Source organism: Podarcis melisellensis (assembly GCF_964234715.1).
Source record: "Podarcis melisellensis genome assembly, chromosome: 9".
In the NCBI taxonomy this organism is placed as follows: domain Eukaryota; kingdom Metazoa; phylum Chordata; class Lepidosauria; order Squamata; family Lacertidae; genus Podarcis; species Podarcis melisellensis.
In genome coordinates, this window is record NC_138541.1 from 74,635,475 (window position 1) to 74,648,242 (window position 12,768).

Below are 12,768 nucleotides of genomic sequence, written 5' to 3' on the forward strand. Positions count from 1 at the left end.
GAAAACACTCCAGGTGGTGGAGAGATCCTGGCAGTGGTTGTTTTCACATTGTATATGTTCATGGGGTCTGAACTCGCAGTGACTGACCAGGAGTGTGACCTTGGGGGCACAGGGGATCGTTCAGTGAAGATGCTAGGGATCATTAGGAGTGGGATTAAAAACAAAACTGCCAACAATATGATGCTGTTATGCAAATCTATGGTGTAGAGTTTTGGTTGTCTCACGTTAAAAAAAGGATATTGTAGAGTTGGAACGGGTTCAAAAAGGGCAGCCAAATTTTTTACTCAAAGGACAGTAAGAGGAGATATGATAGAGGTATATAAGTTATGCCTAGCGTGTAGGAAGTGGAGAGAGATTTTTTCTTGTTTTGTCTCCCATAATTGACTAGATTCAGGACCCTTCAGGAAGGGTAAAGAAACCATTTTTCTTTCCCATCACCCTTGAACTATTCCTCTACTGTGCTATGGCTGCCAACCCCCGAACATGAGTGTTTTAATTGTTGTATAGGAAAAAGTGGGGCCTCTTTTTTTTAACCTCATGACAGGTACCCTCTGCTTCAAAATACTTACAGTAATATTAAATGCTATCTTCCAATCTCTTCATTCTGTGCCTCATCTGCTGGCAACCACAGACTTAACTTAACTGCTGGTCTCATACAGTCTGCCCAACTGAAATCCAAAATTTAGCTTACCTGTGGTTGGGCAGCAGTACCCCCCCAAAAAATAAAACCCACCAGTAGCAGTGAAGAGTAGTTTTTGTACACGATGAAAACCATGAAAGTCCCTCTCTAGACAATGGGTGTGTGCGTTACTCTAATATTCCTTATCTCCATAGTTTCGGCTGCTATCGATATTCCTGCTATCAGTATTTATGATATATTCCTTGTTCATGACCTGCGCAAGCACTTGCATGCAGCTAAGCCTTAGTGTGTGGGCAGTGCTAGGCTGCTGCACTAGTTAAATGTTAGATCACATGCTCAAAGGAGTAGACTTCATGCTTCCCTGCTCAGTTTGTTGACTCCACAATTGCAGTACAGCAAATAATTCTCTCTTGCAAGTGTTTTCCAGAATGCCAAGTGAGGCATACTTCCTGCACTGAAGGAAGTCTCTCTCTCTCTCTCTCCATAAGAGAGAGGGGGAGTCCTTTTAAAACAGGGGGTAGTGTTAAAGCAAGGTAAGTACTCTGCAAATGTTTTGCTCTATTGATACCTATCCTGTTTCTCTGCTTCCAAATAGGGCAATAAAATGGAGACGGCCATGTCAGTTCAGCTCTAGTGCTAGCCACAGCATAGTTTAGGCATGTCCAAAGTCCATTTGGGGGTCTAATCTGGCCCGCCGGTCAATTTAATCCAGCCCCCATGGCAGTATATGTCCTCGGGTAAAATTGTAGAAAAAGCTCAGCAACTTCAATCCTAAAAAACTAAAAAAAGCTCAACAACTTTGGTTGGCCCTCACACATGTTCACTTCATCAAATATGGCCTCTTTGAAAAATGTTTGAGGGCCCCTGGCATAGTTACTGGTGACCATAATGACTATGTACCACCCCTATGGTGCAGTGTCTGATCCTGACCACTCCCACACTCTGATTACAAAACAAATAAGCAAATCCCCAAAATTCAGGTTTTGCACAATTGGCTGCAAGGTGTACGTTTCAATTAGATTGTTAGTTTTCAGTTGAATTCTCACCTATGTGAAAATATGTGTGTATATCCTGTATATACATTCATATAAAAGTTTATAATTTCTATTTCTATTGTCCTTTTTTTTTTTTTAGAATAATGCACATTTTTTGTGGGGTAATTCTTTGGGACCTTTTAAACTGACAGCTTAGGGCTTCATCATCCTTTCATCCAGCCCTGAAACAAGTCCATTATTGTGAAGTACAGTAGACAGAAAGACTTGGCAGAAACAGGTGGAACAGGGTGCCTTTTAATGACAACAGTTAGCATTATAAACAATGACGGTGGCAATCCATGATTTCAGCAAAATGTGAAATGCTTCATCTGGGTAAGGAACTACGGCTGCTCTTTTGGAGCCGGTTTATCTTCTCATTTATCCAGTCCACATATTTGGTCACTCTTGTATAAACACCAGGCTTCCTAGTTTTGCCACATCCATCACCCCAGCTGATAATGCCATACAGGTAAGATACACCATCCTTTTCACAGGCCAGGGGGCCGCCAGAATCTCCCTGTTTCAAAGATAAATTTAAGGACAAAAGTATTTCGCTATGGTTTCCATTATTTGGAAAGATTGGCTCATTTTATTTATCATAGGTTTTGCAAATGACAATCTCTGTGTCATACGAAATAATTTTGCTTGTTGTAAGCTCAATAACATTGCAAAAGGAGACTAGCTATACAGCTGCAAATAAAACATCTTAAGTGTGTTTTAAGCGCAATATACAATGTGACACTAGATGGCAATGGTGAGCCTTATGGAAAATTCAATGTATTTTTAAACATGCTCTTTTTTTAAAGCAGTTTCAAAGCGGTTTTTATATGTGTCTACTTGGAACACAAGCTGTGTAATAAATTGGAAAAATGTAAATAAGAAAATGGGGACCAAGCATGCTCATATTCCTTACCAGTGTCATAAATTGCCAACAATGCAGGACACTGAGAGGCCTTTCAAAACAATTGCCAGATAGTTTGAGCCACATAATTAATGCTCATATGGTTGGAGTATTTGGGCCTTTCGGTGCTCACCATTTATAGTGGAATAGTTGCTGGAGGCAGGGGCAGTTGGCATCTTGCCACACAACACTGGCATCCTTCAGCTAGTAGAGATGCACTAACAAACCCTCCCTTTTTTATACTACAAAACCCCCAACTTCTATGCAAGATCTGGAGTGGACCCTCAATGCTTTCAGTTGTGGGGCATGTGACAAGGGTCAGCCTCAGAAAACTGCAGGACAAGAAATTGTTCAGCTCTAACTAAAAACTCCAGGAGGCAATGAAGTGGAATGAGAGGCAAGACCCCAGGCATCAAAGAACCCCTCCCTTCAGCTCTTCAGCTCCAAACCTGAGGTGCGGCCCTACATGTAGAACTGACATATTTCACTTCAGTTCCTTCTTCACAAAAGGAATATCCTCTGGGAATTGGACGTTTTTACAATTTGCACCCATTGATGGCCCTGCCCATGCATTAAAAAAAAAGTAAATGGTGGAGTTGCTAGGACTCATAATAGCACTTAAAATGTGGAATTCTCCAATCCCCAGAGGAGTCAAGTCTATCTATATATCACACACTCTCTCTATCATTCTGGATTAGTGCAAGAGCACGGAGTGGTGAGTTCAGATTTTTGAAATGGAGATCTTAATCTCATCTCCATAGTCTACATTTCAAAAGGGATTTATCTCCCATTAAGCAGAGGTGGCTGCTCCACTAGGCCACTCCACTGCCCCTTTAAGAAGAGAACTTACACCAAACCCAATATTTTTTGCATTCCCTAAGGAAGGGGGAGGAAAGATGTCCTAAACAGCCCCCCCCCCAAAAAAACCCCCAAAACAAAGTGTGAGCAAAATAGAAATGCCAAGAGGGATTCCTTGGACTCTCATATTCACATTCACTCTCTTGTACAAATTTAATTCAGGCAGAAACTCAATAATATTACCTGGCAGGCGTCTGATTTACCATCAAGGTAACCAGCACAGAACATATTTTCACTAATGTCAGCTCCATAAACATCATAGTTTTGACATTTGTAATCAGGGATGATCGGAACTGATGTTTCCTGCAATACTTTAGAGTAGCTGGATGAATCTGTGGAAATAAATTGTATAGAAAACAATTAATTCTAACTAGAGCAGAGTAGATTAACATGAAGTGTTTAAAGTGTTTTGCCAAGCACTCTCCCAAGGGTTGGATTCAACAGTAGTACTACTCAGAGGAGACCAATCGAAATAAATGAATATGACTAACAGATCCATGTAAAAGGGTCTACTCTGCGTAAAATTTAGTTGGCTACAACCCGGAATAGTTTACATATTTATGTTATGGTTTATATGCTACTTTTTGGCTCAGATGCCCCCAATGTTGTGAACGGAATATTTATGCAAAAATAACAATAATAAAAGTACAATCAGTGCATTAAATTTGAAAAATATAAAATAGCAAAATAAAATGCAGTCACACTAGTTATATATTTGCGAGCTGGATTCATGCTCAGGCACATTTTCCCCAGGGTGGTGTAGTGGTTAGAGTGTCAGACTAAGACCAGGGAGACCAGGGTTCAAATTCCTACTCAGTCATGAAACTCACTGGGTGACCTAGGGCCAGTCCAGTGTCTCTCAGCCTCATCTACCTGCCAGGGTCACTGTGGGGATTGAATGAGGAGAGGGAGAACCATGTGACCACCTTCAGCTCCTTGGAGAAAAAGGCGGGATATCAGTGCAAACCAAGCAAGCAAGCAAACAAGCAGACAAATAAATACTATTCTCACTTGGAATACTTGGAATACACTTGCATCCCCACTGCCCATCCTAGTCCAGCTGCTTCAGTTCGCACCTAGGAGCAAGCCCACCCACAAGCAGTCGCCCAGGGGAGTGCCCTCACCCTCATCACACCCCAAAGGAGAAATCCTTGGGGGGGCTGTCCCTACCATTGCCCTCCTACCAGGACTGGACTGCTCATAGTCACTCACTGCCCAAAAAACCTGCCAAATAGGCCTGCCCTGGAAACAGCTGTGGCCAAGTTCTAACTCTTGCTCTTCACAGGTGGGGTTGGCAGGCCAAACCTTATGCAAGAAGGGGCTTCAGCAGTGTGCTTAAGCATTTAACTTGACAAATATTCCATTTACTTCTGAGCATTTCACTGAGCCAACTCAGAGAATCGGAAAGGAACATTGAACTCGCAGCCCTACTACTGTAGAATACCCTTCCTAGCCTACTACAGCGGTACCTCGGGTTAAGAACTTAATTCGTTCTGGAGGTCTGTTCTTAACCTGAAACTGTTCTTAACCTGAGACACCACTTTAGCTAATGGGGCCTCCCGCTGCCACCGTGCCGCCACTGACCAATTTCTGTTCTCATCCTGAAGCAAAGTTCTTAACCCAAGGTACTATTTCTGGGTTAGCGGAGTCTGTAACCTGAAGCGTCTGTAACTCGAAGCATCTGTAACCCGAGGTACCACTGTACTGTACTCCTGAAGTGACAGTCAGAAGGGTGGCATATAAATTATTATTATTATTATTATTATTATTATTATTATTATTATTATATTCCTGTATAATCCCATTCACAGTCATGGTTGACTGGCATTGCCTTTTGACCACATAACCATTTCTTTCTGGCCCCTAATTTTCCTCTCCAGAACTTATTTCTTTCCTATAGTTATTCTGAGGGTTCCAATTTCCATTTCTCTCCATATTCCCTGGGTCATGTAGTAGGCAGAAAGGCAAAGTGCCGCTGTGCAGGACCAGCTGTAGGAAAGAAAAGTCCCTGCGCATTTCAGCCTCTGAGGATTTAGTGGCAAAAGAGAAACTACATTTTAAAACTGGATGCGATGTATAGAAAGCGGGTGCCATACTTTATGCTGCACTGTGCTAGAATTCTGCGGCAAAAGTCAAAGGACATTTCAGCAAAACAGCTAAATCATGCTGTCAATAAAATAAATAATATGTGTTCTTGGGTTGGCCAAAGAAGTGATTCATAGAATCATAGAATCATAGAGTTGGAAGAGACCCCAAGGGCCATCGAGTCCAACCCCCTGCTAAGCAGGAAACACCATCAGAGCACTCCTGACATATGGTTGTCAAGCCTCTGCTTAAAGACCTCCAAAGAAGGAGACTCCACCACACTCCTTGGCAGCAACTTCCACTGTTGAACAGCTCTTACTGTCAGGAAGTTCTTCCTAATGTTGAGGTGGAATCTTCTTTCTTGTAGTTTGGATCCATTGCTCCGTGTCCGCTTCTCTGGAGCAGCAGAAAACAACCTTTCTCCCTCCTCTTTGTGACATCCTTTTATATATTTGAACATGGCTATCATATCATCCCTTAACCTCCTCTTCTCCAGGCTAAACATGCCCAGCTACCTTAGCCATTCCTCATAAGGCATCGTTTCCAGGCCTTTGACCATTTTGGTTGCCCTCCTCTGGACACATTCCAGTTTGTCAGTGTCCTTCTTGAACTGTGGTGCACAGAACTGGACACAGTACGCCAGGTGAGGTCTGACCAGAGCAGAATACAGTGGCACTATTACTTCCCTTGATCTAGATGCTATACTCCTATTGATGCAGCCCAGAATTGCATTGGCTTTTTTCAATTGACAAATCATCTGCATGAAGACTAAAGTGATCATAGTTCTAAGTCTTGCCTAGTTAGAACATCTGGTTATGTCTCTGGTCAGTATCAGTAGCACACATAAAAGCAATATTCTAACTTACTTTCGTGTAAGTGTCCCCATCCTGCAATTTGGCATTTCTGGTTATCTGGAAAGGACATTCCCTTTTCCGGCAGGCAGATTGGTCGAACAAACTGGGACTTCACTGCACAGCGTTGATTCACCTTCTTCAACTTAACTAAAACTGCAAGAGAATATAACTTTTTTAAAAAGATCACAGAAAGTGACTGTGGACTGGTTCACTTGATTTTGAAATCATCAAGCAATGACCACACGCGGATGACCCAGCCCTGCGAGTGAAGAGCTGAGATTTCAGGTACTACTTTTTTTTGGCCTCTCACCTTTGTTCAAAAAAGCACTTTGCCACTAGGAATGGGTGGAATCATAAAGTTCTGGTTTTTATCAAAAGCTTTCTGCAGCAAGGAGAGCAGATCCATTCTGATCTGCCCAAACTTTAGAGTGGATTGCCCTATTGAGGACGACGTCTGCAGTTCAGTCTGGCCAGGCACAGGGAGCCAGAGCTCACTTCCGGTGTCTGATGGGTGGAAGGGATGGCAATCTCACTGCCCACTTGGCTGCACCTCAGTCCACACACTTAAAACTAAACCAGAAAGAAGAAAAAGACTCACCTATATCATTTTCAGTCGGGTTGTATACTGTGAAGTCAGGGTGCATGAAGTACTTCTCCACCTCAAATTCTTGAGTAACATCTGTTGTCATATTAAAAAAATGTTGTCCCAAAACAATTTGAATTGTTGACATCAGCGGACTGAAGAAAAGAGGAAAGAAAATGATGAAGAGAATGAGGGTATTAAGCTACATGATGCATTTTAAATATTTTATTCTTATTTATCTGTATATTTGAATGATTTTGTTATGCTCTTAACAAATACACTTCCTTCCTTCCTATAGGCAAGGAACAGAATATTATTGTATTATAATATTTAAATTTGCTGACCCAGCAAATAACATTTTGATTGGGGTGTCAGGGTGCCAATGTAACGTTGTGAGTTGCAGTCATGATGCTATGAGCCAACTGAAACTAAGGCAGTAGCCCAACAGCAGCAGAAGGAATAGCAGAAATGGGCATGACAGCCATGCTCGCCAAATGAAGAGTGACATTTGGTAACACAAGAAACTTGCTTCCAAAAAACATTTTGTTGTAAGGAAAATGAAGGGGGAAATTCAGAATAGCAACTGCTTAATAGAATGTTGTATCACCTCCCCACAAACAAACTGGGAGGAATGCTCAGTAAATGGGTTACCTGGAAGTAACCTTGGTTTGACATAACCTTTGCTTCCATCCTGTGGATTTAGTTCTGCCACTGGACTGCTGAACTAGTGAGGATGTGCCGCACTGATTCCTTCTGATTCATGTGGATGCAAATGAGATTGCCAGCCACAGTCTTTAACTTATAGCAAGGGACCGTAAGACTCTGGGCAGGAAGCTGAAGGGCACAGGTGCCTTTTTCAGGTGCTTCCCGTTGAAGGATGTGACCCAGGAAGAGAGAAGAAAATCCTAGAAGTAAACCACTGACTGTGCAGTTGGTGTTGTCAATAAGGATTTGGCTTCTTGGACCATGGTCTCCGCTTCCTTGAGGGGCTTCTGGCAAGAGATGGGTTGCACCTCACCGTGAAAGCCAACAGTTGCAAGAAAGGTTTCTTTGGCTATGTCTGAATCAATAGGAAGAGCAAGCAAGTAGTACTTCTTCTGCATGGAGAAGACAGAGACATGCTATAGGAGGACAAAGAGAATGTGGAACTGCTCAACACCTCCTTTGCCTCTTTCTTAACCCAAAAGAAAGCAGTGCTCAACAGAATACACGTTGCAAGGAGGGAGCTGCAGGCCCAGATAGGAAAAGAACACCTAGCTACTTGAAATGTAGAACTCTCCAGGGCATGGCGCACTACACTCAGGGGTACTAAAGGAGCTTGCAGATGTAATCTAAGAATTTCTGTCTATAATCTTTAAGAAATATTGGAGAACAGATTAGGTTCCTGCAGAGTGGAAGCAGGCAAATGTTGTCCCCAACTTCAACAAGAGGAAAAAAGAAGACCCAGGTAAATAAATACCAACCAGTCAGCTTGACACTGATACCAGAAAAGGTCCTGGAACAGATAATTAAATGGTCAGTCTGTGGGCACTTAGAAAAGGATGCTGTGATTACTAAGAAACAGTCTCATTTCTTTTTTTGATAGAGTTACAGGATTGGTGGATCAGGGCAATGGTGTAGACATGGCATTTCTTCATTTCAAGTCCCCCATGATATTCTGGTGGAGAAGCTGGTGAAATGTGGGCCGGATGAGGTAATTGTTAGGTGGATTGTAGCTGGTTGACTGGCCAAACCCAAAGAGTGTTTACAAATGGTTCCTCAACATATTGGGAAAAAGTGACAAGTGGGGCTTCAGGGTTTGGTCCTGGGCCCGTTGTTGTTCCATGTCTTCGTAAAGACTTGGATGAAGGACTTGAGGTGATGCTCATCCAATTTGCTGATGATCATCAGGGTCCCTTCCAACTCTACAATTCTATCACACCAAACTGGGAGAGATAGCTAATGCTGCAGAAGACACAATGAGGATTCAATATGACCTTGACAGATTGGAGAACAAGGCATGAAAAACCAGCTGCGCACAAATATAAGATGGGAGACACCTGGCTTGCCAATAGTACATGTGAAAAGTGTCCAGGGGTCTTAGCATGCTGCAAGCTTAACGTGAGTCAACAATGTGATGCAGCAGCAAAAAAGCTAATTCTATACTAGGCTGCATCAACAGAAGTATAGAATCCAGGGAAGTAATAGTCCAGCTCTATTCTGCCTTGGTCAGACCACACCTGGAGTACTGTGTCCAGTTCTGGGCACCACAATTTAAGAAGGATATTGACAAGCAGGATTGTATGCAGAGTAGGGTGACCATGAAGAAAAAGGGTCTGGAAACCAAGGCTTATGAGGAGTGGTTGAGTTGGGTACGTTTAGTCTGGGAAAGAGGAGACTAAGAGGAGATATCTGAGCCATCTTCAAATGTCTCAAGGGCTGTCACATGAAAGATAGAGCAAGCTTGTTTTCTTCTGCTCCAAATGGTAAGATCCAAGCCAATGGCTTCACGTTACAAGAAAGGAGATGCCAATGAAACATCAGAAAGAACTTTCTGGTGGTAAGAGCTGTTTGACAGTGGAACAGACTTCGTCAGACGGTGGTGGACTCTCCTTTAAGCAGAGTTTGGGTGACCTCTGTTTGACAGTGGAAGAGCTGTTTGACAGTGGAACAGACTTCGTCAGATGGTGGTGGACTCTCCTTTAAGCAGAGGTTGGATGAACCTCCGCTTTAGCGGAGGTTCTTGCATTGTAGCGTGTTGGACTACATGACCTTTGGGCTCCCTTCCAACTTTACAATTCTATGATTCTAGATTTAAACTGTAGAATATGTAACGTCAGGTATGCAGCAGATAAAGACATGACTGGGTCAAAAGTGGGGTTGTATCCGTAAAGCCCTGTGCATAGTGCCCAACATTGCTCTTTGGAAGCCCCATTGTTCAGGAGATCATTGGAGCTTACAGAGAGCCGCGTGTGGCACTTTGAAGCATCAGAGTTTCAAAGCAATGCACACACATCTCTGCAAGTACCGACAATCAGCTGGTCCCCTGATGATCAGCAGAGAGCAGTGAAAGGAGCTTTAAAGTCCTGGCAATCAGCAGTTTGTTGGGACTCCAAAGTGATGCACACCATACTTGTCAAACGTGGCCACAGAGGGTGGGGAAAATAAGGATCCAGCTGCCAGCCAGTTTCAGTTCCCCCCGCTCTGATAGATGGAAGTTGGGTTTCGCTATATTCCTGGCATTGCTTCTTTAATGTAACATCAGCTGCACCTTCTGGGAATTGCTTTTTATTTATGCTTGCTGTTCCAAACTGCTAAATACTGTTTCAAAATATAAAAAGTTCTGAGAGTCCCATTATATAAAACACAATTCCTTTACAGTCTTTGTGATACCTGCAGGCTAGTGCACATGCCTTATCTTTGTATTATTACTTCACAGGGTCCAGGACCTGCTTCTAGAAGTTCTGAGCATTAGGGATTCTTGGCTCAAACTTCATTCCATCTTTGCTCAGGAGTCTCACATGAAACATTTTGTTTGATTTAAAAGCAGTTTGAGGCACTTGCAGTGAATTTCAGATGAAATCAAAGCATAGGCTCTACCTATCAGCAAAACAATGCGCAGCTGTCACCACCCAACAAGAACGAAGAAGGCTTCCAGCACAGAAATTTCTCCCAATGTATATGCTGGCCAGCCAGGGATGTGATCCTGGCAAGGAGGAAGATCCTCCTATAATTCTGGGTCTTAAGAAGTTGCGCTTCTTATGTCTTCTCCCACATAAATTCTGGACCACGGCAAAGTCATCAAAGGTTTCCGGGGGTGGGGGTGGGGGTGGCGGCCGCCTTCTTCTGCTCCCTGAGTGAAGAACAGATACATTTCATCTTTTACCCATTTTTACTACTGAATCTTTACTATTTACTTTAAATAGCTACGGAATATGATTACAAGGCAAAGAGCTCTTTTCTGATTATGGCGTCTTCAGAGTGGCATAGCAGAAGTGGAGCAGCTTAGTTTAGGCTGCATCTTCTGGGCCTTTCCTGCTTGCTGCTCAATCTGATGCCATCCCACTAACATCAGAGTCCGAAACTGCATAGGAGGGGTACAATCACCCTGCTTATGTCATTCCAAGTTCAGCCTTTGATGTTAGCATTGTGCTTCCCTTCCCTGTAGTAATATGTTCCTTTGTTGCTGGACTTGGGTTGGATTGGGCCATTTTATTCAGACTAGTGAATAGGGTCTCAAACTCAAGCACTTATCAGCCAGATAAGTGCCACAGAACCACACCATGCACACACAACCTCATACATATCCGTCTCTTCGTCTCTCGGTCCTTCCCCAGGAGCAGAACTTGGGCAGGCTGAATGCCCCAAGTCAGCCTTGCATGAGAACTGACACGGTGGGCACAGAAGTCTCTAAGGATTCATCTTTACAGCACAGCGGCAGAACTTGGTCTGGAGACGAAGGGAAGGCATATACTGGGCTGGGCTGGGGGAGACAGACAGGACTATCTATGGAGCTGTTGTACCAGCTGCTATCTGCTCCAGAACATTCTCACCTCAAACATAAGAAATGGCACGTGACCTGTATATGGGAGGGGAAAGAGACTTGTTCCTCCCTTACATTTACTAATTTCACTTCTTCCCTTGCTTATGCTAACTTCAAAAAGCCCCATGGATGCAAAATGTTACTTACGACATAAAGTAACATTGCAGTATTCCCAAGATACTGCGTTGTCTTTGACGGTGTAGCACCATGGCTCCTTGTCATCATCTGGGTTTCTAACGGGGAAGAAAAAACATTTGCCCCTTAATGTTTGGTGAACATTGCTTTTGTCACTAACCCCACCATTTTTTCTTCTTATGCAAGTTTGGGTTTTCTTCATATACCTTCAGTTCTAAACCCAGTTTTCTCTCGGGTATCTGTCTGCATCATTCAAGTGGCTTTCCTAACACATAATACTGCACATCTATCAAAGTAGAGAAGAATATGTGTGCATGTGCGTATATGTGTGTGATCAGAGAGTCACTGGGGTGAGAACCAGGGTGTAACCCACAAAAGTCTCTATTTTTACTTGTATTTTCCTCTATCTACCAGCTAATTTTCTTACCGGCAGTATGAATGTGGTCCCAGTCCCAGTTGCACGGGGTTTTCAACTATGTCAGCATGAAGCTCTTGGTAAAGGAGATCTGAATTCCATGGCAGACAATTATCTCCAGAAACGGTCTTTTTCTCAATGCCCCTGTAGTCTGTCCCATTACCAGAATAGCAATGTTGGCTAGGACCTGGATAAACATACAGAAGTCTTAAGTAAACATCTGCTAGCATAACATTATCCACTTATTTCTGTGAGGGAGAGGGTAGCGCTGTGGTCTAAACCACTGAGCCTCTTGGGCTTGCCGATCGGGAGGTTGGCAGTTTGAATCCCCACGATGGGGTGAGCTCCCGTTGCTCAGTCCCAGCTTCTGCCAACCTAGCAGTTTGAAAGCACGTCAAAGTGCAAGTAGATAAATAGGTACCGCTCCAGCCATTGACTTTGTCCAGGCGTCCTTTACCTATTTACAGTGCTTTTTTTCTGGGAGGACGCAGGGGTACACATACCCCTAAACATTTTGTGAATCTAAGTTGGAACTCATTGAGGGGCAGTATTTCAATATGAGTAGGAAAATGACATAGCTGTCAACTTACAGATTTGAAAATAATGGACCAGCAGCCTTGAAAATAAGGGACCAACAGCCAAAATAAGGGACCTGCAGCCTCACCTGTTCCAGGCACTCCAGTCTTCCTGTCCTCCTGCAGTCTGGTCAAACTCATGCTGGTAGATTCGAGAACACTGTCC

General features: G+C 43.3%; 1 protein-coding gene across 1 annotated transcript in view; it reads right to left on the bottom strand.

The window, feature by feature from the left end:
- Window positions 1–1,909: 1,909 nt before the first annotated feature.
- Window positions 1,910–12,768, bottom strand: part of HGFAC (HGF activator) — a 20,978-nt gene continuing 10,119 nt past the window's right edge. Inside the window, exons 5-11 of the mRNA XM_081925684.1 lie at window positions 12,040–12,214; window positions 11,625–11,710; window positions 10,535–10,787; window positions 6,971–7,110; window positions 6,385–6,525; window positions 3,617–3,765; window positions 1,910–2,191 (exon numbers count right to left, since the gene is read on the bottom strand). Coding sequence (XP_081781810.1) covers window positions 2,000–2,191; window positions 3,617–3,765; window positions 6,385–6,525; window positions 6,971–7,110; window positions 10,535–10,787; window positions 11,625–11,710; window positions 12,040–12,214 — 1,136 coding nt within the window. The 3' untranslated portion in view covers window positions 1,910–1,999. The remainder of the gene's footprint in view (window positions 2,192–3,616; window positions 3,766–6,384; window positions 6,526–6,970; window positions 7,111–10,534; window positions 10,788–11,624; window positions 11,711–12,039; window positions 12,215–12,768) is intronic.